Raw genomic sequence first — 27,495 nt, 5'->3', positions numbered from 1 at the left:
CGGGCTCATGGTGGGGAGGCAGGCAAGAAACCAGCAAGCAACTGGAACGTATCATATATTAAGAAGCAATGGGGGGGGGGGGTGCCTGGGTGGCTCAGTGGGTTAAGCCTCTGCCTTCGGCTCAGGTCATGATCCCAGGGTTCTGGGATCGAGCTCCGCATCGGGCTCTCTGCTCGGCGGGGAGCCTGCTTCCCCCTCTCTCTGACTGCTTGTGATCTCTCTGTCAAATAAATAAAATCTTTTAAAAAAAGCAATGAGTTCGACAGACACAAAGCAGGGTAAAGGGGAGGGTGAGCCAGGGTGGGAGTCCGTGATTTTAAGTAGAATGACCTGGAAAGGCCTCTCTGAGAAGATGGCTCTTGCATGGAGTCCAGAAGGAGGTAAAGGGTTTGAGGCAAAAGGAACCACAAGTGCAAAGGCCCTGGGGCTGGAGTGTGCCTGGAGCTTTCAAGCAGCCCTTGTGTGCGGGGCAGGTAAGCGGTATGAGAGCAGCAAGTGCGAGGTAAGCAGGGCCCTGTGGGTCACAGTGAGAACGGAGGGAATGACATAGCCTGATTCATCCTTGGACGGTGTCCCTCTGCAGCACCAAGAATTGACTTTGGGGGTGTGTGGCAGAGGTCAGGGGACAGCAGTGCCAGTGCTGAGCAGGGACCAGATTCTGGATCTATCCTACCGCAGAGCAGCCACGACTTTCGCCTCCCCCCAAACAGTGGCTGTTGAATGTTGACTTTGGGTGGGTCCATCAGAATAGCTTAGATATTGGCCACAAAGGGTCGTGAGCACCAAATAAAAGCTCCAGCTGAATCCTGATCTTTCCGGATTTTTCTGAGGGGTTTACGCTAAGCTGGGCTGACAGCTCCCGGAGGAGAGAAGATTCCCTGCACCCCAAGATTCTCCCATCATCCTCTGGGTCACCGCCACCCGAAGTTTCCCAGGGTTCTCACAAAAGCAAAACAGACTTCTGCACGTGTCCTCTATGCCTCAAGAACGGATTGGCTCCCGAGGGATACGCGGAGACCCAGTGTAAGGCGGGGGCTCTGTGGGCAGGGCCGGGAAGGACAGACCTGCCAGACCTGCTCATCTGCCTCCCGTTCAGTCTCGGGTCAGCCATCGCTTCTCCACCACAAGGACGGCAAGGGCATGGAGTCTGTCCCCGGGAGAGCAGGTCAGCCTACCAGGGGAGGGCGGGAGGGAGGCTGGGATGGGGTCCCAGAGCCGTCCTCGGGGGGAATGAGGGTCTTCTGCCTCATAAGGGGTGGAGGTACCTGTTTTGTGGGTGAGAGGAAGAAGCAGTTTGTCCCCTTTGGCTTAGTCAAAGGACTCGAACGTTCTCTGGCTGGTGAGTGCTGCCTACCTAGGCAGGACGGGCGTGATGGATAAAAGAAGGCCCTGATGTGGGCTCTTATCTCTACCTGGTTCTCCGGTGAAAGAAGGGGAAGGAGGGTTCTTCTAAGTGCAGCTGCCTCTACCGGTGGGGTCAGGACACAGCCAGACCTTTCCAGTGGAGCGCGGGGCTGGGCTCTTCACTGAGCTGTCACTTAGCTGAGGCCTGGTGGCCGTGCACCTCACCCGTCATGTTTCTGGGTTTATACTGATTTTTCTAAGCTCTCCCGTACTCACCCCTCCCATTCTGGAGCCCTGCGTGCGCACGTGTGTGTGCTTTCTCCTTTCCTCTGTTGCAGGCGAGGGAAAACAGCCCTGAGCTATGAGGAGGCACGGGCAGGTCCCACAGGAGGACCCCCGACTCAGATGCTCAGGGCTCCTGTGACCTTGGGTTCCCTCTGAAATGGCTGCAGGGTTAGAGAAGATGTTTGGGAGTTTAAACTATGCTGAGAGATCTCTGGGGTAAGTTTCCTTCACTGGTAGGACTAGCCCCTATTTAAATCGGGACTGAGTTGCAAACCCCCAGAAGACATTTGGGGTTTCACCAGAAGCCGCGTCGGTGCGCAAAGAACGGCCTGGAGTGGCTGCTGCTCGGTTTCGCCACTGACGCCCGACCCCAGCGTGGCCAGGGGTCCCGGGAGCCGGCCCGGTTGGTTGGGTGTAGAAAGCCCCCACGAGACCCCTGTCTTCAGCTGCCCCGGCGAGACAGCGGGTAGCATGAGCTGACCTGTGTTCACCACGATGGGGCGAGAGTCTACGAAAAGTCCGGCGTTCTCAGACCTGCCACGGGAGTCCTGCGGAGCTGGGGGCCACATGGGAAGTGCAACGGAGCCAGGGCTCGCCGCGCAGTGAGGAGCGCAGCCTGGGCTCCTGCTTTTCCCCACCTCAGCACGGCCCCCCAACCCCAACCCCGCCTCAGCTGAGCTTTCTCTATGCAAGTCCTAGGGAGTTCTGGGTTCTTTCTTCAGCTCTGCGGACATCCGCGGTTTCTTTCTCTCCAGATGAACAGCTAGTGGGGCATGTCCTCGAGACCCTCCCCCTGGTTCTGTGATGGGGGCTGGGGGAGTCACTGGGTCCCGCGCCCCCTGTACCAGCCCATCGGTCTCAGGACTCATTTACTATTTTTCAGAGTGTTTGACGGAAAGTGTTTACCTTTCCACCTTTCCTCATTTTGTGGCTGTTTATTATTTGTGTTTATTTACAATTCTGACGTACTTCGGGAGGAGCTGGGGCAGAGATTCTGAGTCTTGCTTCACTGGGTACCTCTATCATCTGGACTGATTTTATATGTGGAATTGGACCCAGAGTCTGAGCCGGACGCGGTGGGAGGCAGCTGTCCCCATGACAAATGTCACCGGTTCATCAAAGACACCTTCACGCATATGGAGAAGTGCTCCTGGGGCGCGGGGCAACAGAGGGGTACACGGATACCGGAATGAGCGAGAGCAGGGGATGGAAAGGCAGAGGCCAGGAGGCAAGGTCAGGGGGCAAGGTCAGGGGCAAGGGTGGAGCTTGCTTGGGGGCTCCAGATGGCCAGGACACCTGCAGGTCCAGCTTGGACTACAGAAAGCAGGCCAGCTCCCCAGGAGACCTCCCCGCCACCCACCCTCTGCATGCTGGCAGGGAGGGGGCCAGAGGGAAGCAGGGTGTGGTTACCAGCAGCTCTGGGAACTTTTCGTTAAAAAAAAAAAAAAAACTTTTGTCAAAACATAATTCATGTACCACACAATTTACCGATTTAAGGGGTGCGATTTATGGCTTTTAGTAGATTCAGGTATGGGCAACCATCGCAGTCGGGTGGGCCCATGACATGGTGGGTAGCTCTGCCATGGTTCACCACCGGTTCCTTCTAGGAACCTGCTTCTAAGCCCTGAGGAAGTGTCTGTAGTTACTGAGCAAACCAGAGGTCAAAGATCTGTCAAGTGATTCCCTGGATCCGAGCTTGCCTTATTTTTTTTTTTCCTCCTCCTTGCATTAGTCTTTGGGGCCTGAACTTTGAATTCTGGAGCAGCTCGGGGCTGGAGAGAGCAGGAAGCCCATCTTGGTGCTGGTTTGGCCGGCTATTCCCGCCCGGCCCGATCCTGCCCTGCAGCCTACAGGGAAAGGAACGGGCGACGGCGGAGCCACAGCTGGCCACGGAGGGGGCTCCAGATCCCAATCCACCGCGAGGAGTTGCTGGGAACACAAGAGTGAGCATTTCTCAGTGAGCACTTTCTGTAGCCTGGGTTCCTCATACAGGTTGGGGGGTGGGTGCGTTCGTGGAGATGAGACCTTCCCACCACCATTTCCCATTTTCCTGAATTTACACCGGTTGGGTTGCTCTGGCTTTCCAGCGTTTTTAGTGGACAGACCTCTTCCAGAGGCATTTGACTCCAGCCACTCCAGCTTGTTATTCCAAAGGAAAAGACCCAAATCCCAGGAATCCAGGGGTCTAAGAGAAACGCCCCCATCTGTGCCCAAGGACCTCACCACAGCACCGAGGGGGTTGGAGAAAAAGTAGAAACAGCCTAATGCTGGCCACAGGGGCATCGGCAGAAGTCAGCTGTGGCTTGTTCGTATCATTGAATCCAGCACGAGTTAAAAAAGGGAGAAAAGGTTGTAAGCGACTCAACCTCGGTGAGGAACACGTGGAGTGTAGAGCTGTGCCCAGCGTGACACTGTTTAGCGAAAGTTAGAGTCAACAGGAAAGACACCATTTATGTTCAGCTGCTCCTCGCACAAGGAATCGTGTAAAAGTGGGCGTCTGTTTGCAGACACACCCACACGTGGGACACGGCCTGGCAGCTCCCTCTGGGCACAGGGCGAGGGTCAGGCTACAGCTAGCTAGGACCGAGCCCACGCTAACGACGCATTCCCTTAATGAGGAACCTTCTGCTGGGTCTGAATGATGGGCACACAGATATGTTGTCTGTTTGTGGGACTTTTTAAATAGCTTGAACTAGGGGTGTCTGTGTGGCTCAGTGGGTTAAGCCTCCCACTCTTGATTTCAGCTCAGGTCGTGATCTCAAGATTGCGACATCGAGCCCGGAGTCAGGGTCCGCGCTGGGCTTTCTCTCGATGTCTTAAACAAAAACAAAACAAAACAAGAAAAATACACTCGAACCAGCCCAGGATTTAAAAGCATTTTAGAAGTGTTCAGATGGAAAATGTTCTAATGACCCTGTGCCAGGACCAGGAGGGAAGAGAGAGACTTAGCCAGGGGCTCGTTGCAAAGCTGGAGGCACCCGGGTGAGCTCCGTGGGCGGGAGGCTGGGTGGTGCCCTCCCAGGTGCTCCCAACAGAAGGTCTTAGATTTTAGGTCAGTTGCATCAACACCCCCTGCCCCAGAGCGGCTGGTCAGGTACTTGGAGGGTGAGCTGCTCCATGATCTCTACCCAGACAGACCAAGAGCCTGTGGCCCCAGCCAGAGAGTCCACCCAGGCCCAAGGCAGCCGAGCCCCTTTGGAGACCCACCAGCCGAGAGGTGGCGGCCCGTATTGCTTACTCGGAGTCCTTGGTTTTTGTTCTAAATTGTTTTCTAGTACACTCTTGCCAAGTGTCACTCCCTAGCACATGCCCTGAGCGTCTCGGGACGGGTGTCCTGGGGTCACGTCAAATAAAAGCAGTGGGCTTTCCGGGCACACACGCCTCCCCCCAGCCCGCTTCCCACCTGTTCCCCGCATGCCCTCACCATGGCCTGTGGGCGCCTCCTCTGGTTGCCGGCAGGGGGGCGTGCTGGATGGGCCATCCAAACCCCCACGTTTGTTCCAGGCAGTGTCCCTGAAGCTTCTGCTGTCCTCAGCCCTAAGGAGCCGTCTTAGACATTTCCTCCCTCGCCGTGCTCCGTGAGATCGTCATATCACAGGTGCGCTGAATGTGTTCGTGCACAGCTGAGCTTTGTACGTGTAAGGGTAAGAGTTTCGGGGGGCTCTGTCGCCCCCGTTGAGAATGCTTGTTCTGGACCAAGCTTGTAAATCAGCTCCCCAGGGCCAAGGGCAGTTTCCCAGGCTTCAAAGGCAAATTCAGTGTCCCACCGCCCAGAGAAACCAGTTCTTCTCCGGAGAGAGGAATTGATGTGAAATCAGCAAGAGGGAGGGCTAATCAGCGCCCCGGCCCAGGTCACTGGGCACCAGGGCCAGGGCGGCGTCACCATCCTCTCCAGACAGGTCACTTCCCTCCCCGCCCGCCCGTGACCTGGGGTGAGGGGGTTGGACTGGAAAGGCCCCCACGGGCCTGGAAGCTGTGTCACTGGGTCCAGCCGTCCACGGCCGCCCTTTCCTTCCAGCGTTCACGGCTTCGGGGCCATGGCGGAGCTGCGCCGGACAGAGTCCACGCTGACCGCGCTGGACGAGGACGCGCTGTGGGAGCTGCTGGAGAGCCACCGCCACAAGATTGTGCGTAGCATCTGTCCCAGCCGCCTCACCCCCTACCTGCGCCAGGCCAAGGTACTGGACCAGCTGGACGAAGAGGAGGTGCTCCACGGCCCCAGGTTCACCAACACCGTCATGAGAGTCGGTGAGGACCCCCGGGCTCACACCGCCTCCTCGGCCCCTCCCCACCACGGCAGCTCCACACGGCTGTGCCACAAAGCCTGGGGCCCGGCAGGGAGTGCAGGACTTTAAGGACCCACGTTCCAGGCATGGGGACTCTGTAGGGCCTTCCCAGAGCTGCTGTAACAGGCGACCAGCCCGGGGTGGCTTGGACCAGTGGAGACATATTGGCTCATAGTTTGGGATCCAGGTGTGGGCTCGAGGGGGATGTCCCTGCCTGTGCCTTCCTGGTGGCCCGAGCTGGCCCTTAGCTTGTAGCCACATCCCTCCAGGGTCTGCCTCTGTCCTCACGTGGTCTTCTCTGTGTCTCCTTTTCTGTCTCATGGGTGCACTTGTTATTGGATTCGGTGGATTCGGGACCCCCACTCCGATAATCCAGGGTGATCTCTTCCGCAAAGACCCTTCTCCAGATTAGCTGCCATTGGGAGGTTCCAGATGAAGGTTCCTTTGTTGGCGGGGTGGGGTACAATTCAACCCACTCCAGATGTCTTCGGAGCCGATTCTGAGAGTCTGACTAGCTATGTTCATTCATTGAAAACCAAGGAAGCTGATAGCCTCTCTCTGTCAGAATTTTAGGAGACTGGATGAGACCGTTTATAAGACGCTCACCTCCAAGCCGCGGCTATAGGAAGCAGGCAATAAAGTGGTCGCTATGAACATGATTCTGTTTCTGCCTGATGTTTAGGAGCCTTAGATCCAGGAGAAAGGAATCCAAGCCACCAAGCTGGGCTGAGAGCCGTGGGACGGGGAGGCGGGCTCGCGGGGACTCGGGCCCTGGGCCACTGTCCTTTGCTGAGAGCCGTGGGACCGGGAGGCGGGCTCGCTGGGACTCGGGCCCTGGGCCACTGTCCTTTGCTGAGAGCCGTGGGACGGGGAGGCGGGCTCGCGGGGACTCGGGCCCTGGGCCACTGTCCTTTGTGAGAGCCGTGGGACCGGGAGGCGGGCTCGCTGGGACTCGGGCCCTGGGCCACTGTCCTTTGCTTCTTTTGTCCCATGGGATTTGTACGGTGTCTGCGTATGTCCGATAACACGGCTGGGAGGTCTTTAGAGCAAAGGTCACCTTTTTCCTTCTTTTATGAACAACTCTTGGCACTTGGGTTATAGTAGCTTCTCAAGGACTATGAGCCTGGCCCTTCTGGGGACTGGCTGCCGACACGTCCCTTAAAGGACTGAGAAGAGCAATGAGGGCACCCGCCCCCCGGGATCCTGGAAAACTGCTGTCACCTCCTGATCCCTAGATGTTCGAGGATTTCCTCCCCCTCCGCATCCTGCATCCCAAGGGAAACCCACCCAGAACCTCACAACCTGACACCATCCTCTCACCCAAGGGCACTTGCTGGATTTGCTGAAGACGCGAGGGAAGAACGGAGCCATTGCCTTCCTGGAGAGCCTGAAGTTCCACAACCCGGACATCTACACCCTGGTCACCGGGCTGCAGGCCAAGGTGGACTTCAGCAACTTCAGTGGTGAGGGCTGGGTCATGGGGCTGGGGTCCTGGGCACAGGCTTCTTTGGAGCCTCTGGGTCCCAGTGCGTGCATGCTCTTGCTGCTCCTGCTAACCCCCCAGCGCTCTGGGGGTGATGACACCCCCACTAACCATGTGTGGGTGGCAGGAGAAGGAACCCGTGGCCTCTGGATCTAAAAGGAAAGATCTTGGGGCGCCCGGGTAGCTCAGTTGCTTAAGCATCTGCTTTCAGTTCAAGTCATGGTCTTAGGGTCCTGGGATCGACTTCTGCATCAGGATCCCATTCAGTGAGGAGTCTGTTTCTCCCTCTCCCCACTGCTCTCTCTCTCTCTAATAAAATAAATAAAATCTTAAAAAGGAAAGGAAAGGAAAGATCTGTCCCTACTTCTGCAGTAGCAACAGGAACTCCGCTTGGGGCAGAGAGTCTGTGCCCGGGAGATGCAGGGAGAGGGCAAGTATGGCCTTTCCCTGGAAACGCTCCTGAGATGGCCTTAGCCTCGGCCGTGTGTTTATGTGGAGGGGACAGCCAGGTCCTGGGGCGGCTTCTGCTGGGAGAGGCCCCTGCCAGAGGGGAGGAGGAGTGGAGCCGGCAGCCTTCCGCACCTCCGCTCAGTCGGAAGAGCGGAGATCGAGCCGACCTGAAGGGAAATACAGCCATTTCTGTTCACTGAGTGATTTCAGGCTTCCGTGAAGGAGCTATAGAAAGACGTTGGTGTGCAAAGGGCAGGACCAGCATCACTCAAAACTGGATGGGAAAACCTTTCTGCCTGTTTGGTATCGTAGACCGTGGTGACGTTAGCTGGAGTTCTGCTGTATGGATTTTTATCCCTTGTTCTTGTTATGTCTCTCGTAGGGTGGCATGGAGAAGATCCGGCAGGGGCACGCCTTAGCTGATGAGGGGGAGCTGGGTCTACACAGCAGGGTCCCCTGGGGAGGCTCAAGGGGGTAATCCTGGTTCCACAGTCACCAGTCATGCTATTTATATAACCAAAACTGAGCCCGGTTGAGCCCGGAAGTTTCTTTTCTTTTTTTTTTTTTTTAAGATTTTATTTATTTGACAGAGAGATCACAAGCAGGCAGAGAGAGAGGAGGAAGCAGGCTCCCTGCTGAGCAGAGAGCCTGATGGGGGACTCGATCCCAGGACCCTGAGACCATGACCTGAGCTAAAAGCAGAGGCTTAACCCACTGAGCCACCCAGGTGCCCCAAGCCCGGAAGTTTCTAAGGAGACCCACAGATTAGGGTCGGGGGACTCCTGCTTGCGGGTCTGGGCAGAGGTAGCAAAGCCCCTGGTGGCTGGGGAGGGAGGTGCCCTGGCCCACCCGCCCCTTGTCTGCAGGGCTCATGGAGACGTCCAAGCTGACTGAGTGCCTGGCCGGGGCCATCAGCAGCCTGCAGGAGGAGCTGAGCCAGGAGAAGGGGCAGAAGGAGGCCCTGCTGCGGCGTTGCCAGCAGCTCCAGGAGCACCTGGGCCAGGCCGAGGCCCGCGTCCAGAGCCTGGGCCAGATGGAGGCCGACCACGATCGCATGAAGCGCGAGGTCAGTGCCCACTTCCACGAGGTGCTGAAGCTCAAGGACGAGATGCTCGGTCTGTCCCTGCACTACAGCAACGCGCTGCGGGAGAAGGAGCTGGCCGCCACGCGCTGCCGAAGCCTGCAGGAGGAGGTGTGGCTGCCCCTCTCCCCGCCCCCTGTGGCCCCCACCCCTGCCGGGAGGAGGAGCCTTTAATCCCCCCCCACCCCCCCACCGGCTTGTGTGTCTGTTGTGGCATAGGCATGTGGACTCCCGTTTCCAATAGTCTGTAACATACTACCGTCCCGAAGCAGTTTCCTCAGATGATCCCTGATTTGGCCAGGGGGGGCCCCTTGAATGTCCTCCGTGTCCTGTGGCATGGCCCCTCGTTTTCTGAGCGCACACTCGCTTGCTGGCATCGCGAGTTCCCAGGATCATCTCGTCCCCACCCTGCCCCAGCTCTGGGCTCAGCCATTTCCCTGAAGGGCCCTGGATTTTTTTTTTTTTAATATTTTTTATTTATTTATTTATTTGACAGACAGAGATCACAAGCAGGCAGAGAGGCAGGCAGAGAGAGGAGGAAGCAGGCTCCCTGCTGAGCAGAGAGCCTGATGCGCTCGATCCCAGGACCTTGGGATCATGACCTGAGCTGAAGGCAGAGGCTTTAACCCACTGAGCCACCCAGGCGCCCCAGGGCCCTGGATTCTTGGAGAGAGCAAGATCGGGGCCCTGGGGGTGCTCACTGCCCCTGGGGTGTCTTTGCTCCTTGGCCCTTCCAGCAGACAGAGCTAGGAAACATGCACGTACACACGCCCGTGCACAGACACGCACAGATATGCATACCGACTTACGCGTGCAAGGATGCATGTCCACAGACACATGCGTATCTTAGAAACTGTGAGGTCACACCCACCTCTAATTCCGGCCCATCCCCAGGGTGTGTCCCTGCCTCCCTCATGCCATCTTTGGGCACCCCTTCTTCCACAGTGAGAATCCTCCCACCCACACGAGCGCTCACCTGCTCCAGCCTATAGGCTACGGCAAACACCTCCGGCACCAAACAGAGCTGTCGAGAGGAGCCGAGGGTTTGTCGTTCACGAGCTGCTATGGCTGGCGGCTCTCCATCCCTCTGCCTCCCTCTCCCTCCCATCGCTGTGGCCCCAGTGTTTGAAATAAGGTTCATTTGCTCGGTTTATTTTCAGTTTTAGCCCCGCACCCAGCCCCAAGGAGTGAGTTAGTATACGGAGTCTAACGCACTCTAACGCAGATGGCCCACAGCCGGAGCTCTGCGGTTGCTTATGGAAAATTTGCTATGGAGATGTCGGGAGGGAAAAAGCCCAAGTGGAAAGGTTCTTCCTTCTCCTCTTGATCCCGGAGGGAGTGCTGCCTCCACCCTGACACCCAGACTTTCTAGGTTTGTCTCTTGGGGAAAGTCCCCTCCCCACCAGAGGCACTACACCCTCCTGGGGGCGAGAGGCCAGGCCCTGGGTTCCAGGTCTGAGTTTCTCTTGGGGTGCCATCCTGCAGGGTGGCAGGGTGGAGGCCCCCAGGCCCTGGCCACGTAGCTTCCAGGGGACCACAGCCCTGGACACACCACCCATGGGGCCGGGGGTGGCCCATATTTGCTCGGGATTGCAAGTGCGTCTGTGTAGATCAGGCATCTCTGCTCCGTCTGACTCGATTTCCTATCTTCTCACGTCCTGCTTTCCACGAATCCTGAGTCCCTTTGCCACGTACTCAGCGGAATGTGGGAAGGCAGGGAAGTCAGGCTGGACGAGGCTCGCTCGCTGGTCACTCACCACCCACCGGCTGCTGGGACTTGAAGTTTCGAGAGAGGGATTTCCCGGGCTGATTTCCAGAGAGCTGATTTCCCAGGCTCCCTCCTCTGTTCCCGGGACCCCACCCGGTGATTCCATGGCTCACCTCATCTAAAACACAAAGCTAGAAATGCCTTTCTCCCCCGCAGGAGCTGGAACTGTTCACCAGGTAGAACTCCTTCATGGAGTTTGAGGTCCGGGGAGGGCCCCCTGAGGGATGAAAATTGTCCTCCCGGAGGACAGAGGCTGAGGGACGCACAGGCCCCCCTGGGCGGGTGGAGAACCAGCCTTTACGCTGCCCTCCCTCCGCCTCCTCCCGGCAGCTCTACCTGACCAAGCAGGAGCTGCGGCGTGAGAAGATGTCTTCCCGCCACGTGCGAGAATTGGGGGAGTGGTCCCCACAGATGCCCGGGGACCTGGAGCCCGGGGACCTGGAGCCCGGGGACCTGGAGCCCGGGGACCTGGAGCCCGGGGACAAGGCGCTGAGCCGCCTGAAGGAGGAGAATGAGAAGCTCCGGTCGCTGACGTTCAGCCTGGTGGGTCCCGCGCCTTTCCCCGGCAGCTGGCGGGGCTTCCCGCAGGCTGGGGCGGGGGTGGTTGGGTCTCATAGGTGGTCCCTGGAGGGGTGGCTGAGGCCGGGAGGCCATCCTGGGACACGCTACATGTCCCTTCCTGTGCCTGTCTGGCCTCGAGCGTGGGCAGGGTGAACAGCTACGGGGCTACCTAGCAAGCCCCACCCCGGCCCAGCTGCTGGAGGGAATTAAGCTGATTGTAAATGGCGGGATCTGGGGGTGGGGAGGGCACCGTTGTGTTGTGCCTGCAGAATAGTCTGTCCCGTGCCGTGTCCCCCACGCGTGCTAGGGAAGGAAGGGGCGGAACTGGGTGACACCAACTTCTGGAATTATGCAAACTTCCGCCTCTCCTGGTGGATTCCTTTCGATCAATACCATGTCTGTTTATAGAGCTGTTCCGTCCAGTGAACAGACGTTCCCCGGGTGCGGGGTGGGCCTGGTCACGGGGCCTGGGCGGTGCCACGTTCCTAAGCCCCTTCCTGAGAAGCGGGCAGGAGAGGGAATGGCCTGTCCCCTGGTGGGTCCTCCGTGGGAGACCGTGCTGGTGACCTTGTGGACAGAGCAGCCTGACGCGGCCCAGCCGGGCAGGGGGATGGCCCCCGCCGAGAGACTTCCAGTTTACTTTCTGTCCCCGGCCCAGAGAAACAGAAGCAGAACACACATTTCCCATTTTGATTGCTGCCCCTGCGTCTTGTCCTGCCTTGGGTGCGGGGATAAGCCTGAATCCACTCACGCGCCGGCCCCGGAGTTTCCTGCTGCTTATTCTCAGGGCAGAAAGACGGGGCGCTTCCCAGGGGCAGGACCTTCAGGAGGCCGGGGTCCCTGGGCCAACCTCTCTCTGTCCCAGGCGGAGAAGGACATCCTGGAGCAGAACCTGGACGAGGCCCTGGAGAGCAAGCAGGAGCTGGTGGACCGCCTCCACTCTCTGAGGGAGCGGGCCGTGGCCGCTGAGAGGCAGCGCAAGCAGGTGACCCCGGCGGGCGGCCGCGACAGCGCAGGGCAGGGGCGGGGAGGTCAGGCTCTCACGAACGCTCATCCCTCGTGAGAGCTTCATGGGGCGCGGACTCACGGCCCCGGGCTAGCGGTCGCATCTGGTCTGTGGGTGCTTAGGAAAGGACCGGGCCCACGAGCAACAAAGCTCAGGCTGCTTTCCGGTGGGGCGGGCGTTACTTCGTGGCTGCGACAGGCAGGGGAGGGTCGGGAGGAAGGAGATGGTGGGAGAGAGAGAGGCGGCAATGAGACATGGTTCACGTCTTTTGGGACGTGGGATGGACAACACATGCTTCTACCTGCCGCGTCCACGTGTGTTCTGATAACTGAGTCCCGGTGTAATCAGTGCGGCAACCCCGCAGGCCCACCCTGAGATTTAGCGCTTAAGGAACAAGCAGGAAGTCACCCATATCAGCTCCCGAACCACCCCCTCTGTCCCCGACCACCCCCACCCCCCTGCACCCCCCACCCCACACCGCTGGCCTGCATGGGCTGTGTTTGTCCCCGGCTAGTACTGGGAAGAGAAGGAGCAGACCCTGCTCCAGTTCCAGAGGACGAAGGTGGACTGTGACATCTACAAGGAGAAGGTGAACGCCCTGCAGGGCCAGCTCCAGCAGCTGCAGAAGGAGCGAGACCAGGTGCCTGGCTGGGGAAGGGGCCCGGGGCACTGCTGAGCGGGGACAGGATGTGCCGTCCGGCCCAGGCTCCTCGAGGAGCTGGCTGGGGTCATGGGGCGCCCCGCACCCACCCATGGCAGCTGGTTCCAGATTCCCAGCCCCCTCGGCACCATCCTCCCTCCTTTCCTGTCGGGCTGGCAGGCCTACTCCGCCCGGGACGCAGCCCAGATGGAGATTGCTCAGAACCTGACGGAGAAGGACTCCCTCCGCAGGGAAGTGTTCGAGCTGACGGACCAGGTCTGTGAACTGCGCCAGCAGCTCCGCAGGCCGGCCGAGTCCCCACAGAGGGTGAGTGCTTCCCTCCCACCCCCCCGGGGAGACCGGGCTGGGTGGGGGACGGGTCCTGGGCCACGTGCGCCCCGGCTGGGACATCAGGCCCTCTGGTTCTCATGGGCGAACCTTGTTACCGAATCACTGAAGACACAACTGGGTGAGTTAAGCCTATGTCTGCCTTTGGTGGTGGTCTACACGTGCCATGGGACAGGTAGCTGGGCGGAAGGTTCTGGAACCTGTAACATATGGTGTTCCACAAAGAAAGAGAGCCTATGAGACTGGGCCAGGTGGCAGCCACTCGCTTTTGTAGCTGATGCGTTCCTGAGATGTCTGCAAGTCCGATGGCCAAGAGCTGGCTTCAGGCACGAAGGGAGCTATGTTCCCAAAGAGCTAAAACGATTACAAAACCTCCAGTCACGGTCTGTCAGCAGCTCCGGCTCCAGGCACGGGGTCGGGGGGTGGTGAGACCCTGCAGAGGGGCCAGGACCTCCCTGAGGTCGAGCCACACCCTCCTCTTCCTGGTCGGGGAACCCCCACCTGATGCTTTTACCTCCAGAAATTAGTTTCTAAGGATTTGCATGCTACTTCTAAGAAGACAGTGTATTTCACGTTGTAATACATGTGGTTATACAGGGTTCTTCAAAGTTGCAAAATCTTAAGTTTATACAACCCGTAGAACTTAATCTTCCCCATGCCCACGAGAAATAGGTATTTTAAATTTTCTTCCTTCACCCTCCTCACATCTACCACGTCCCCCCCAAAATATATATGTATGTATGTATTACATATATACATACATATACATGTAATCCATATACATGTACAAAATAGGAACATATGTATTATATTTATTTATATATAAGTATAAAAACATGTGTATGTATCATATATACAAATTATATATATTTATGTATGTGTTAAAACAAGGTAGACAGCAAGATGCCAACTGCCCTGTCTTTGACTGTGGAGGACAGGAGAATTTTCTTCCCTCTCTGCTCCGTTCTGTTTGTCCCCAGTGTTCCGTGTGGTTAAGTCTGTGATACACGTCCTGGGCGGTACTCGTATAATCTGTAAGAGGCAACGTGTAGTCTGCAACAGAGACCAAAGAGCATTCACCAGGCTGGTCGCTGTCCTCGGGGCTCGGCTCCTGCAGGGCTGGGGGTCTCATGCTCCGAGGAGGGGACATGAGTAGGGGAGGCTGCCTGGAGCGGGGAGCGGGGAGGTGGAGGCAGGAGGGAGGTGGGTTTGCTGGAAACCCCCAGGAGCATCCGAGAGGAAACTTGCCTGAACTGAGCAGCCGGGGGCCCGTCTCGGGCAGCCTGAGCAGGAAGCCAAAGCCAGGGAGCCGGGTCTGAGGGGGAAGCAGCCGCTCGTGCGTATGTTTGCCATCTGCCCGCGGGATGACAGTGACGACAGCAGCCCCAGCTCCACTGAGGTACTGCCGGCCAGTGCCTCTTCCTCTCCTGGGTCAAGCCAGCTGTGCCCTCCCCTGGCGGGCTAGACCGGGGGGCGGGCGTGGCTGGCAATGTGGCCACAGGCCTGTGTTCAGATGTGCACCATGCACCTGACTCGCTCCACACATGGCCCTCGCCAGCCGGGGCCTGGGCCTCTCTGGGCCTCAGTGGCTTTGCATGTGAAGTGGGACCATGCTACCCACCACGTAAATGTGTGCGTCCGCACTGAGCAATGGGGAATGTGGAAAGCAGCCGGCAGGGCCTGGCACGCAGGAGGGTCCAGCTAGTATGACCCAGCTCTGGGCTATGTCCTTCTCAGTCCTCTGCCCTGAGAGTTAGGGACCACGGTTTGTTACAGTTTTGCCCCTCACCCCGTGGAGCAGCAGGGAGGGGGTGAGCGGGGTCCCCCTGGGAGCGCTGTGCCGACCTCAGCCCTGTCCTCCTCCAGTCTCAGCTCTGCTCTGACCTCAATGCCACATGCAACCGTGAGCTGGTGGACAGCTTCCGCTCCAGCAGCCCCCTGCCTCCCAGTCCACAGTCCCTGTACAAGCGGGTGGCAGAGGGCTTCCGGGAAGACCCCTGGTCTCTTAGGTAATGATAGGCCATGGGGTTCGGATGGCATGGGCCCCAGCAGCTCGCCGGGATATGGGCTGAGGGCAGGTCGGGGTGTCTGAGCAGGCAGCCAGCAGCACCGCCTGAGCTGTCGTCTTCCCATGCTTTCCAGTGGTTTCCTAGAAATCCGGCAGGTGGACCGAGGACTCTCCCGGGGGGTGAAGGCAGTGGATGCCGACCTGGATTATGAGATTGTAGACAGAGCAGGTGAGTGCACCCCACCGGGGCCTCTGCAGCCATCCCCTCGCCCCTGGGCTGGGCCGGCTGAGCAGGAGGAGGAAGGAGAGCAGGGGTCTCCAGGGAGGTCAGCGAGACAAGCCAGTGCCTCTCCAGAGGCTGGGCTGAGGAAGCGAGCTTCCCTGCTGCCCTGCCCTGGGCCTCTGGGAAATCCCAAGTACCTGGTCATTCCAGCCCATGCCCTGTTCACTGGGCGTCCTTTCTGTCTCTCACCTGGAAGCCAAGGGAGCTGTGCTCATCTTCCCATCCCGCTCAGCAGTAAAGGCTTAGACAGCTCCGGACACACGTTTCTTCTCTCGGTCCCTCCCTGCTCTGGCCTGGGGACACTCGGGTTTCCCAGCGACATCAGAAGGCAGCAGGATTTCGTACCTCCACCCCACCCTGGAGGAAGCACCTGTTGGGAACATCTCTCCTCCCAGCGGTGGCACCTGAGACCCACTTCTCCTGGGGCTCATTCCTCGTATTTGTGACTTGACCGACCTCCTCTCCTTCTCTACCACGGGCCCCACTCGGACAGCCTCTCCCCTTTTCTACCCTGCACACCTGCCCCCGGCCGTGGGCCTGGGGCACCGCAGGCGCTTAGCACCCGGTCCGAATTCCCCGCGGTGGCCACCAGGGGGCGCACAGGCTTCGTGCGGTTCCGAGCGGCCGCCCCTGGGGCAGGCGGGGTCGGGGCTCCCCGCCGGCCACGAGGCCAGAATCCCCGCGCGAGCGCGAAGGTTGGCGTCTCTGGAACCGCAGTCCAAGGGCGACCGCGGGGGCGTCTGCGTCCTGGATGCGCCGCTCCTTGTGTCCCTCTGCCGCAGCTCCGGGTAGCGCCCCGGTTCCCCCGTGCAGTGGCGTCCGCCAGTTGGGAGGGTCCGTTTTCCTGGGACTCCGGGTGGGACTCGGTGTGACCGGGGCAGTCCCGCCGGTGCGCTTGGTCCCTCTGGTGCGCTCGGTCCCGGCGTGAGCTCGGTGCAAGGAGCCGGCAGAAGTGCGCCCAGTTATGCTGGGTTTGATACTTTCACGTTTTGTTCTAAGCACCCAGCGCCACCCTCAGTCCCCGTCCCCTGTGTCCCCCACCCCCGCACCCAGAGCGGACTTTTAATGGAGCCAGAAATCAAGACCCAAGGTGCCCTGTCCTGTAAATGTGGGGGAGCCACTCAGCTGTCGCGTGAGGACACACTAGGCCAAACCCCACTCCCGTCCAGGGGAAGATGACGTTAGGGTTCTCAGCAGTGAGGAAAGGGAGAGGCGGGGAGGTCCGGCCTCAGCAGAAGGAGACAGGCCCGCGGGGTGCGCCCAGGGCTGGGATGTGGGACCAGGTTGCCCCAGTAAGCAAAGCTCTGATGGGGGAGCAGAGCCCAGGGGTGGGCCTGGCCTGTGTCTGAGCCCGGCCCTTCTGTGCAGACCTTCCTGAGTGTGAGAGCAGCGTGCAGCCCTGCGCCGGGGGTCTCACCACCTCGTCCAGGTGAGCGGTGGGAGTGGCCAGGGCCAGCAGGTGGGAGGGCAGAGTGAAGGCTGTGTCCTAACACCACTGGGAGGTGACAGCCCCTCCGAGGATGAGGTCATGGCTGTGTGTGTGTGTGTGTGTGTGTGAGAGAGAGAGAGAGAGAGAGAATTCAGAACGCTGGGGCCAGCGGCGTTGGGGCCTGACCCGACCTCCCCCCCTCTGGTGGCTGGTGGGGCCTGTCACCTCCCGTCCTGCAGCAGCGTCCCAGTGCGGAGGAGACCGGCCCGCAAGATCCTGAGCCAGGTCACCGTGCTGGCCTTCCAGGGGGATGCGTTGCTGGAGCAGATAAGTGTCATTGGTGGCAACCACACGGGCATCTTCATTCACCGGGTCACCCCTGGCTCTCCGGCGGATGAGATGGCCTTGCGCCCTGGCACCCAGATCATGATGGTGAGTGTGTCCCCTGCCCTGCAGGCACCCCCCCGCTGCCTCCTCTTGGGGCTGGGTCAGAAGCTGCAGCTCTGCCTTGACAAGGACGTGTTGTCTGCGGCTGAGGTCACACGCACTTAGAAGCTAGCCCCAGCGGACTCCCATGGCAGCCCTGCCCCGTCTGGATGCCCCACGTTCTCAAACTGGGGTGGGTGAGCCCGAGAGCTGCTGTGGGGCTGGACCACCGGCCATCGGAGGAGGCTTCTGGCTGCCACGGCACCGACCCAGGATCTTTTGATACAGCTATAGCCCTGTTTTTTCTTTCTGGGCCGACCATGCCGTGTGTATGTAGTAAAACACACAGCCACCACGCACACTTCACCGCCTTGTTGGGGGCATTTTAAAAAAATTCTTGGGGCGCCTGGGTGGCTCAGTGGTTAAGCCGCTGCCTTCGGCTCAGGTCATGATCTCAGGGTCCTGGGATCGAGCCCCGCATCGGGCTCTCTGCGGGGAGCCTGCTTCCTCCCCTCTCTCTCCCCTCTCTCTGCCTGCCTCTCCGCCTGCTTGTGATCTCTCACTCTCTGTCAAATAAATAAATAAAATCTTTAAAAAAAATAAAATAAAAAAAAATTTAAAAATTCTTTATTGGGAAATATTGGCTAAACTGCAAAACCCATAAATACACTGCTTGACTAATGATTATCAAGTGAATGTGTGAGCAGGGAGGTGACTTCGATGTGGCCCGAAAGCAGAGAACAGTGTTCCTGAGGAGGAGCCTGGGCTGCAGCAGGGATGGCGTGGGGGTGGAGACGAGTGCTGAGAAGGGTGGGCGGCAGGCGCCTTTGCTCCCGGGCCCTAGGGCCCCCCGCTTCTCCCTCACCACTAACAGACTATGTTGTGGCTAAAGCATCTTTTATGATGTCTGGGGAGACAGTCCTGGTATCTTAATATATTTTATTATTATTTATTTACTTTAAAGTTTTTAATTCCAGTTATTGAACATACAGAGTTATATTGGTCTCCAGTGCACAACAGAGCAGCTCAACACGTCCCGTAATGACCCCAAGTCCCAAATCCCCATCGCCTGTTTCATCCAACCCCCACCACCTCCCCTCTGTAACGATCAGTGTGTTCTCTAGAGTTAGGGGTTGGTTTCACTCTCTCTCTCCTTTTTTCCCTTTGCTCCTCTGTTTTGTTTCTTAAATTCCACATATGAGTGAGATCATGTAATTGTCTTTCTCTGAGTGACTTATTTGACTCAGCATAATACCCTCTAGTTCCAGCCACATTGTTGCAAATGGCAAGATTTCATTCTTTTTGATGGCTGCATAGTATTGTGTGTGTGTGTGTGTGTGTGTGTGTGTGTGTGTGTGTGTGTGTGTGTAAACTGTATCTTCTGTATCCATTCATCTGTCGATGGACATCTCAGCTCTTTCTGTAGTTCGGCTGCTGCAGACATTGCTGCTATGAACATTGGGGTGCAGGTGCCCCTTCGGATCACTACGTTTGTATCTTTGGGGTAAATACCCAGTAGTGCGATTGCTGGGTCGTAGGGCAGCCCTATTTTCAACTTTTTGAGGAACCTCCATGCTGTTTTCCAGAGTGGCTGCACCAGCTTGCATTCCCACCAACAGTGCAGGAGGCTCCCCTTTCTCCGCATCCTCGCCAGCGTCTGTCATTTCCTGACGTGTTAATTTTAGCCATTCTGACTGGCGTGAGGTGGGATCTCATCATGGTTTTGATCTGTATTTCCCTGATGCCGGGTGATGTGGAGCACTTTTTCATGTGTCTGTTGGCCATCTGGATGTCTTCATTGGAGGGATGTCTGTTCATGGCCTCTGCCCATTTCTTTCTTTCTGTCCATTTTTAACTGGATTATTTGTTTTTTGGGTGTCGGGTTCTGTAAGTTCTTTATGTATTTTGGACACTGACCCTTATTGGCCACATCATCCGCGAGTATCTTCTCCCACTCCAAAGGCTGCCTTTTAGTTTTGTTGACTGTTTCCTTCACTGTGCAGAAGCTTTTTGTTTTGATGAAGTCCCTTGTCTCTAGCTACGTGTCCGGTAGGTTGCTGGAGCCAAGGTCAAAGAGGTTACTGCCTGTGTTCTCCTCTGGGACTTTTATGGTCTCAGGTCTCACATTTAGGTCTTTCATCCATTTTGAGTTTGCTTTTCTGTATGGTGTAAGAAACTGGTCCAGTTTCATTCTTTTGCATATAACAAAATCTCCAGTTTTCCCAACACCATTTGCTGAAGAGGCTGTCTTTTTTCCATTGGACATTCTTTCCTGCTTTGTCGAAAATTAGTTGATCATAGAGTTGAGGGTCGATTTCTGGGCTTTCTATTCTGTTCCATGGATCTATGTTTTTGTGCTGGTGCCATTCTGTCTTGAGGATGACAGCTTTGTAACAGAGCTTGACGTCTGGAATTGTGATGCTGCCAACTTTGGTCTTCTTTTTCAACATTCCTCTGGCTATCAGGGTCTTCTGTGGTTCCATACAATCTTAGGACTGTTTGTTCCAGCTCTGTGAAAAATGCTGGTGTTATTTTGATAGGGATTCTGTTAAGTGTGTAGATTGCTCTGGGTAGTAGAGACATTTTACCAATATTTGTTCTTCTAATCCGTGTACTTAACATGTCTTTCTATATTTCTATGTCATCTTAATATCTTTCATTAGTGTTTTTCTTTTGTTGTTGTTGTTTTTAAAGATTTTATTTATTCATTCAGCAGAGAAAGAGAGGGAGACTGAGCATAAGCAGGGGGAGTAGCAGGCAGAGGGAGAAAGAGAAGCAGGCTTCCTGCTGAGCAGAGAGCCCAATGCGCGGCTCGATCCCAGGACCCTGGGATCATGACCTGAGCCAAAGGCAGACGCTTCACCTACTGAGCTACCAGGCGCCCCTCATTTTTTGTTGTTTTCAGAGGACAGATCTCTTTACCTCTTTGGTTAGGTTTATTCTTAGGTATCTTGTGGTTTTTGGTGTAGTTGTAAATGGGATTGTCTCCTTGATTTCTCACTTTACTGCTTCATTATTGGTGTATCAAAGTGCAGCAGATTCCTGTACGTTGATCTCGGGTCCTGCAACATTACTGAATCCGTAGATCAGTGCTAGCAGGTTTTTGGTGGAGTCTTTGGTTTTTCTGTATAGAGTATCATGCCATCTGCAAATAACGAAAGTTTTATTGTTTTCTTAACAATGTGGATGCCTTTTATTTCTTTTTGCTGTCTGATTGTTGTAGCTGAAATACTTTTTTTCATTATAAAAATATATACTCTTCTTTTTTAAGATTTCTTTAAAAATTTATTTATTTGACAGAGATCACAAGTAGGCAGAGAGGCAGGCAGGGAGAGAGAGGGGGAAGCAGGCTCCCTGCTGAGCAGAGAGCCCAATGCGGGGCTCGATCCCAGGACCCCGGGATCATGAGCCGAAGGCAGAGGCTTTAACCCACTGAGCCACCCAGGCTCCCTGAAAAATATATACTCGTCTAAACTTGAAACAACCCAGGGTTGGGAGAACGAGTGGGGTGGACAGCAAGAGCCCTGTGCCCGTGGGCTTCCACCACTAGGACGGTGGGGGTAGGGCGGGGGGAGGGATGTTGCTCACCGTCCTGCAAGGCCCAGGGCCAACTCCACAGCACAGAACAGTGGCCTCACATGTCAGTAGTTCCAAGCTGAGAACCCCTGACCTGAAACGCTCTAGGCTTGACTCTGTCTTGAGAAGTGGAAACTCGGCACTCGTGGTTGTCTGTTGATGGAGGGGGCTGGTGCTTGACTCTTGGGACGGGGATGAGTGTCGCTGGAGGAGCCCGAGGTCCTAAAGCAGGGCCGGTGGCAAGGGCTCTGGTGGGTGCGAGCGGCTGGTCAGGAAGGGTGAGCGGGTCCTACTGCAGAGTACAGAATCCGGGTGGAAAGAGGCCAACACTGGTTTGCTCTCAGGTGGATTACAAAGCAACAGAGCCCTCGTTCAAGGCCACCATGGAGGACACGACCCTGGAGCAGGCTGTTGGGCTCCTGCAGAGGGTGAATGGCTTCTGCTGCCTGTCTGTGAAGGTCAACATGGAGGGTACACACTCTCCCCCGTGCCCAGCCCGCAAGGCCACCACCTGAGGCCCGAGCCCCTAGCGCGCACCCCAGAACTAGACTGTGCCCCAAGTGTGCAGAGGGCCGCGGGGCAGCTGGGGGTCCCCCTCCCACCCACTGGCTCCTGCACCGGGATGGCTCCCAAGACTCTAGGGGAGGCTCCTTCCTTCTCTCCTGCTTTCAGATTCCAGAACTTTCCCCGAGGGGGATCATGGCCCTGGGGTTATCTCTGACCAGGTTATAGGAGGTTGGTCCAGGACCTGGAGGCCAACATGGTGACCTCAGGGGATTCCTTCTACATCCGGGTGAACCTGGCCATGGAGGCGCGGGCGGAGGGGGAGCTGCAGGTCCGATGCAGTGATGTCCTGCACATCAGCGACACCCTGTTCCAGGGCCGCGGCTGCTGGCGCGCCCACCGCGTGGGCCCCTACAGCACGAAGGGCGTGGAGCACGGCACCATCCCCAACTACGCCCGGTGAGCTGCGGTGGCGCGCCCCAACACCTCCCTCTCCCTGGGTAGGGCTGGAGGCATGGCCAAAGGGGCCTGGCCTGGCTTCCTGTGGGCGAGCCCTCCTGCCCAAGGGGAGAGGGTGGGCACGACCAGACACCCTGAGGAGGGATCCCCGGTGGGTCACCCCCAATGTCACTGTGTAAGTGGGGTTTCTTTGTGCAAAGGGATGCCCCTTGGTCCTAGACCATTCTAGAGCACCCGGGACCAGCATGACATCTGGGGCTGGCTCGCTCGGACACGGGGGCCCGTCTGGGCACAGCAGGACGTTCAGCGGCGTCTTCCCGCTACACAAGGAGCCCCTCTGCCCCCAAGATGATTCAAAACGTCTCCAGACATTGCACAGCATCCCCTGCGGGTTGGGTGACCACCATCCTGCTGTGTCCGGGACTATTTCAGTTACAGCTAGGAAAGTCCCGTGTCCTGGGGAGCCTCTCTGTCCTGGGCCAGCCGGGACAGTGGGCCGCCCTCCCAGGGAGCAGCAGCAGCCCTGCGGAGAACCGTGCTCCCGAGCCCCTGCAGCGTACAGAGCAGGGCGCCCTGCCCAGCTCCCCAAAGCCACGTCCCTCTCGGTGGCGGCAGGCTTGCTGCTGCAAGGTTCCAGAGCGTGGTCCACACCCAGGCTCCCACGAAGTCAGCGGGGTCCTAACCAGAGCAATTCCATTGGCAGCTGCAGTTTTCTAAACGCCCCCAGGGGACCCTAGTGGGCTCCCCGCCCCCAGGGTGCAGACGGGGGCCGGGGCTACAGGGGTGTGTTTGGGGGTGCTGGGCGGGGCCTTCCTTGCCCTGGGTCAGGGCTGGCCTCCTCTGTGCAGGGCTCAGCAGCTGCTCATCGCTCTCATCCAGAACATGGCTCAGCAAAGCACCACCGGCCGCAAGGTGCGCTGGGAGACCCGGCAGCCTGGATCCCGGACACAGGGCCGCGCCACGGCGGGGACTGCCTCTCTATCCTGGCCTTCTTCCTTCTGACTCACATCATCTTGGGGGGTGGGGGAAGGTTCCTGCCTGGTGGGTCCTGGCCCTGTCTGTGGTCAGCTGGAAGAGGGGCAAGTAATGGCCTAGGGGCCCAGGGCCAGGGCCCATAGGCTGCCGACCCCATGGGTGCGACCTGGTGTGTCTATCCCCGGTGGTCCCTCCAGGTCTTTGCTGGGGCCGCACAGCACACCCAGCCTGCAGGCTCCTCTGTGGGCACAGATCCGTCCTCTGGGCTGTCTGTGTCATACTCCTAGGCTACCCCGTTTGCTTGTCCATCTGTACCCCATCCTAGTCCCTCTGAGGTCCCGACACAGACTGTTCAGCTGTCCCTGAGCAGGACGCTAGGGCAGCTTCCCTGGATTGGGCAGGGCTAGGCCGCGGGGGCCCCTGGTGTTCCCTCTTGCTTTATGCCTGCACTGTGGACCCCCTGCTCAGGGGGTGCCCTGCTCGGGGACTCTGCCTGAGGACCCCATCCTGCCTCCCCCCTGCCTCCCTCCAGCATGGGCCCTGAGCCTCCTGGCTGTTCAGTGAGCACAGCCTGGTGGTCCAGGGACCAGTCTGGATTTGGCAGTGCGCCAGGATGTGGATGGCTTGGACACCTGCTTGTCCCTCTTCCCTCCTCCAGCAGTCTTCCGGGGGACCCCAGAAGCTGGTCCGCATCGTCAGTGTGGACAGAACCAAGGCCAGCCCTCTGCGCTCATCCTTCAATGGGGCCCTGTGGGAGCCCAGCAAGCTGGAAGGTGAGGCCAGTGGTGCAGGCCAAGGGGGCCCTGGATGGCCTCGGTGTGATGGGTGTGGGTGTGGGTGTGAGGTCACAACAGAGGTCAGCGTGGCACGCGCCCCATCGGGTCAAACCCTGCTGAAGACAGCGGGAGTGGACTGAGAGTAAGGTGAATTACTTTGAGTTAATTTTCCTCTTTTTGGCAAGTGTTTTGGGTGCATATGACTGATGAAAAAAGAAGTAAACCCTAGAAGAGCAGGGAGCCAGAGCGAGGGAAGGCCTGGGCCTGCGGGGCCAGTGAGGGCGAGGGCCCCGTGGCTGGGGATCTCGCAGTGTGCTGGGAAGGTGGAGAACTGCTTCTCTCTGTCCCCGCTGTGGGCCCAGGGAGCTGAGCCTGGAGAGACCTCCACGGTCAGCCACGGGGTGTGGGATGCACATGTCCCTGGGGGGGGAGCCGAGCCTCTGTTACTGCCCCAAACACATACAGTCCGGACTGCGGCCTGAGGGGCTGGCAGACAGCATGGTCCGGCGCCCAGCCCACTCATGCCTCCTCTCCCCCACAGAGCCCTCCACTGCGTGCTTCTGGGCCGAGAGCTGCTTCACCCTGGTGCCCTACACCCTGGTGCACCCCCACAGGCCCAGCCAGCCGCGGCCAGTGATCTTGGTGCCCAGGGTTGTCGGGAAGATCCTCAGCGAGAAGCTGTGCCTCCTCCAAGGGTTTAAGAAATGCCCAGCAGGTACGGTGTCACCTGGGAGCCCCACCTGCCCATTGGGTGGCCTGGCGAGGCCTTGGTACAATGCTTGCCTTCTCGGGAGAACAGCATGGAGGTTCCTATGCAAGTGTCCTGGGGCTGCCACAACAAAGAACCATGGTTTGGGCCACTTGGAACAGCAGAGATCTAGTCTCGAGTGGTGACGGAGCCCAGAAGGCTGAGATCCAGGCCTGTCTGTGCTGCCCTCCCACCCCTCCACCCCGAGGCTCTCAGGGGGAGGCGCTCCTTTCCTCTTCTGGCTTCCGGTGGTGCCGACAGTCTGGGGGTCCTTGGCTTGTACCCACATCACTTCCATCTCTGCCTCCATGTCACCTGGCCTCCTCCCATGTTTCTGTGTCTTCACACCGTCTTCTTATAAGGAACCCGTCATGGAATCAGGGTCCGTCTTACTCCCAATGACCTCATCTTCACTCACCACATTTGCAATGACCCTATTTCCAAATACGTCCCATTCCAAGGTACTGGATGGTCATGTATCTTGGGGGGATGCTATTCAATCCGGGGCAGATCCTGCCGGCAGATGGGGCTTACACTCAACCGGGGTGGACCCCCAAAGGGCTCATCACCCGCTCAGGCCCAGAGCTCCTTGGTGGAGAGTCACAGAGAGGAACTGGCCATCTGGACTCCTAGATGCCAGGGGACAGGGTCTGAGTGTCTGCACGCAGGAGAGGCGGTTCTGAGGTTGGCGAGCGGGAGAGCCGCTTTGTGGGAGTTTTTGTTCATTAGCTCGGCACTGGCCAGCCGATGGCGACGGGAGGCCTTGGGTTACCAGAGGAGGCGGAGTGGGGCTCTGTCCAGACCCCACTGGGGTTCACAGAAGGTAGAGGGCTGAGTGAGTCCGGCTTGTCTAGCATGTGCCACGTTCCCTACAGGGAGCTGGAGAGGGGCAGCCGCCTGGAGACGAGACGGGCTGCTGGTTGTTGGCTCCACAAGTGGCCCGGGGAGGGAGACAGGTGCTTTGGAGAAGGCGGGGCAGAGCTCGGCTCTGATGGGCAGGCAGGAGCTGGTGAGGCCACAGACCAGGCAACAGGGCGGTGGGCTGTGGCCCCCGGGCCTGGGCTGCTGCGGGTGCGGCACGACGGGAGGAAGGGGCTCAGAGAGGAGCTGTCGTGGGCGGGAGTCCCCGTGACAGCGGGCGCCGGTCTGACCCAGGAGATCGCGTGCTCAGAACAGAGGATATCCAGGAAGAAAGGTAAAAGCCGGCTGTGTTTTGACTCTTTATTTTTATTTTTTAAAAAAGATTTTATTTATTTATTTGACAGAAAGAGATCACAAGGAGACAGAGAGGCAGGCAGAGAGAGAGGAAGGGAAGCAGGCTCCCCGCCGAGCAGAGAGCCCAACGTGGGGCTCGATCCCAGGACCCTGAGATCATGACCTGAGCCGAAGGCAGAGGCTTTAACCCACTGAGCCACCCAGGCGCCCCATGTTTTGACTGTTTATTCTCAGCCTTGGCCCTGACAGTCGCATGGGGCTGCCTTCCCCTCTGGGGGGGCCGTCCTGGGCGTTGCAGGACACAGGGCAGCACACTTGGCCTCCTCCTAGTAGACACAGCAGCATGCCCCCCAAGTGGTGACAGCCACAAATGTCCCCAGACGTTTGGGGCACAGCTGCCCACCGCTAGGAAGCACTGACGTACGGGCTCATTGCTAGGTGTGAGAAGCTGGATACGAGTGCACCCCGGGAGCACGCGGGGCTGGGGTGACGGGGAGGGCTTTTCATCTGCGTCGCTGCTCCCCTCCTTCCTCCCTCCTTCCCCCCACACCCTGGCGCCGACTGAGCCCCTGCCATGTCCGCTGGTGTGGGGGGGGCGTGCAGGGCACAGACCCCTCTGAGTGTGAAGGCCCATCCCGGGAGGCGCGTCGCCTGGAGCTGGCGGGGCCCGTGGGGGTGAGCGTGTTCAGCTTGGGGCTCCCTCACCTCACCTCACCTCACAGAGTGTGATGTCCCCATCCACTGTCCCCTTCAGAGTACTTGAGCCAGGAGGAATACGATGCCTCCAGCCAGAGAGGGGACATCATCCAGGAGAGGGAGGCATCCGGTGGCCGCTACTGTGTTACCCGCCAGGCTGTCGAGTCCCTCATGGAAAAGGTAAGGGGCGGGGAGGGTGCTGCTCTGGGGACGAGGGGCCTCCATCCCCAGAGGACCGTGCTGGGATAGGGCAGGAAGGACTGGTCTTGAGATCTGGGGGATGCTGGTCACCAACCTGCTGGCCAGGGACACCTGGTGCTGGTGCTCAGCTTGTCTCTGGCTCGGTGTTCAGAGGGAGGGGTGCAGAAAGGTCCAGCCCTGACCCTGCCCTCTCAGATCCGGGGAACTTGGGGCCAGCCTCTTAATGTCCCCAGGCCTTGTTCCTCGATACAGGAAATGCTGAATAGTATTTGTCAGGTAACAAGTAAGATGAGGGAACAGTCCGTGATTTGAGGCCCACATGAACATGAAAAAGAGCTCACCGTGAACCGTGCAGCTTTCTGGGACCTAAGCGGGCCAGGCGCAGCTGGGCGCCAGAGGCAGACGCCCCCTTCCCAACCATTACCCCGGCAGAGGCTGACGGAGCCTTCTGACCCTGCGGGTTCCGGCCCCTCTCAGTCTCCCTCCACCCCAACGGCTCATAGATGACAAACCAAAGGGACAGACTCTTGGTAGAGCAAGCGCCCTTGGACACCACAGAGCATCCCTGGGTTCTCTCCCCATCGCCCCTCTTGGGTGTGGGTTCCCTTCACGGCTGCCGAGGCCAAGGACCTTGGCCCATCTCCCCACTGTCCCCCCTCAGAACACCCACGCCCTCTTGGACGTCCAGCTGGACAGCATCTGTGCCCTGCACAGGATGGAGATCTTCCCCATCATCATCCACATCCCCATCAACGAGAGAGCAGCAAAGAAACTCAAGTAGGTTTGGCCCTGGGGGCTGGCCTGGGGTCTGCACCTGGCGCCACGCGGGGGTGGGGGGCTTCAGGAACTCCTGGAAGCATGACAGGGTGGTTCCCCCACATCTTCTGGGACAAAGGACCTGCTGCTCTTCCCTCTGGGGACAGCCTGGGGGACGGTGAGGTGAGACC

The 27,495-nt window shown here is 58.3% G+C and overlaps 1 protein-coding gene across 1 annotated transcript in view; it reads left to right on the top strand.

Annotated features, from left to right (window-relative positions):
- Nucleotides 1-562: 562 nt before the first annotated feature.
- The window catches only part of CARD14 (caspase recruitment domain family member 14), a 28,390-nt gene continuing 1,457 nt past the window's right edge, over nt 563-27,495 (top strand). Inside the window, exons 1-21 of the mRNA XM_047707189.1 lie at nt 563-1,165; nt 3,362-3,586; nt 5,134-5,877; nt 7,241-7,378; nt 8,715-9,040; nt 11,028-11,240; nt 12,124-12,243; nt 12,779-12,904; nt 13,085-13,231; nt 14,535-14,651; nt 15,119-15,261; nt 15,395-15,489; nt 16,912-16,972; nt 17,212-17,404; nt 21,319-21,445; nt 21,700-21,937; nt 22,786-22,849; nt 23,571-23,685; nt 24,230-24,403; nt 26,406-26,527; nt 27,210-27,325. Of these exons, the coding sequence (XP_047563145.1) occupies nt 5,667-5,877; nt 7,241-7,378; nt 8,715-9,040; nt 11,028-11,240; nt 12,124-12,243; nt 12,779-12,904; nt 13,085-13,231; nt 14,535-14,651; nt 15,119-15,261; nt 15,395-15,489; nt 16,912-16,972; nt 17,212-17,404; nt 21,319-21,445; nt 21,700-21,937; nt 22,786-22,849; nt 23,571-23,685; nt 24,230-24,403; nt 26,406-26,527; nt 27,210-27,325 (2,846 nt within the window). The 5' untranslated portion in view covers nt 563-1,165; nt 3,362-3,586; nt 5,134-5,666. The remainder of the gene's footprint in view (nt 1,166-3,361; nt 3,587-5,133; nt 5,878-7,240; nt 7,379-8,714; nt 9,041-11,027; nt 11,241-12,123; nt 12,244-12,778; nt 12,905-13,084; nt 13,232-14,534; nt 14,652-15,118; nt 15,262-15,394; nt 15,490-16,911; nt 16,973-17,211; nt 17,405-21,318; nt 21,446-21,699; nt 21,938-22,785; nt 22,850-23,570; nt 23,686-24,229; nt 24,404-26,405; nt 26,528-27,209; nt 27,326-27,495) is intronic.

This window comes from Lutra lutra, chromosome 16, assembly GCF_902655055.1.
Source record: "Lutra lutra chromosome 16, mLutLut1.2, whole genome shotgun sequence".
In the NCBI taxonomy this organism is placed as follows: Eukaryota; Metazoa; Chordata; class Mammalia; order Carnivora; family Mustelidae; genus Lutra; species Lutra lutra.
This window is presented reverse-complemented; position numbering and strand designations above follow the sequence as displayed.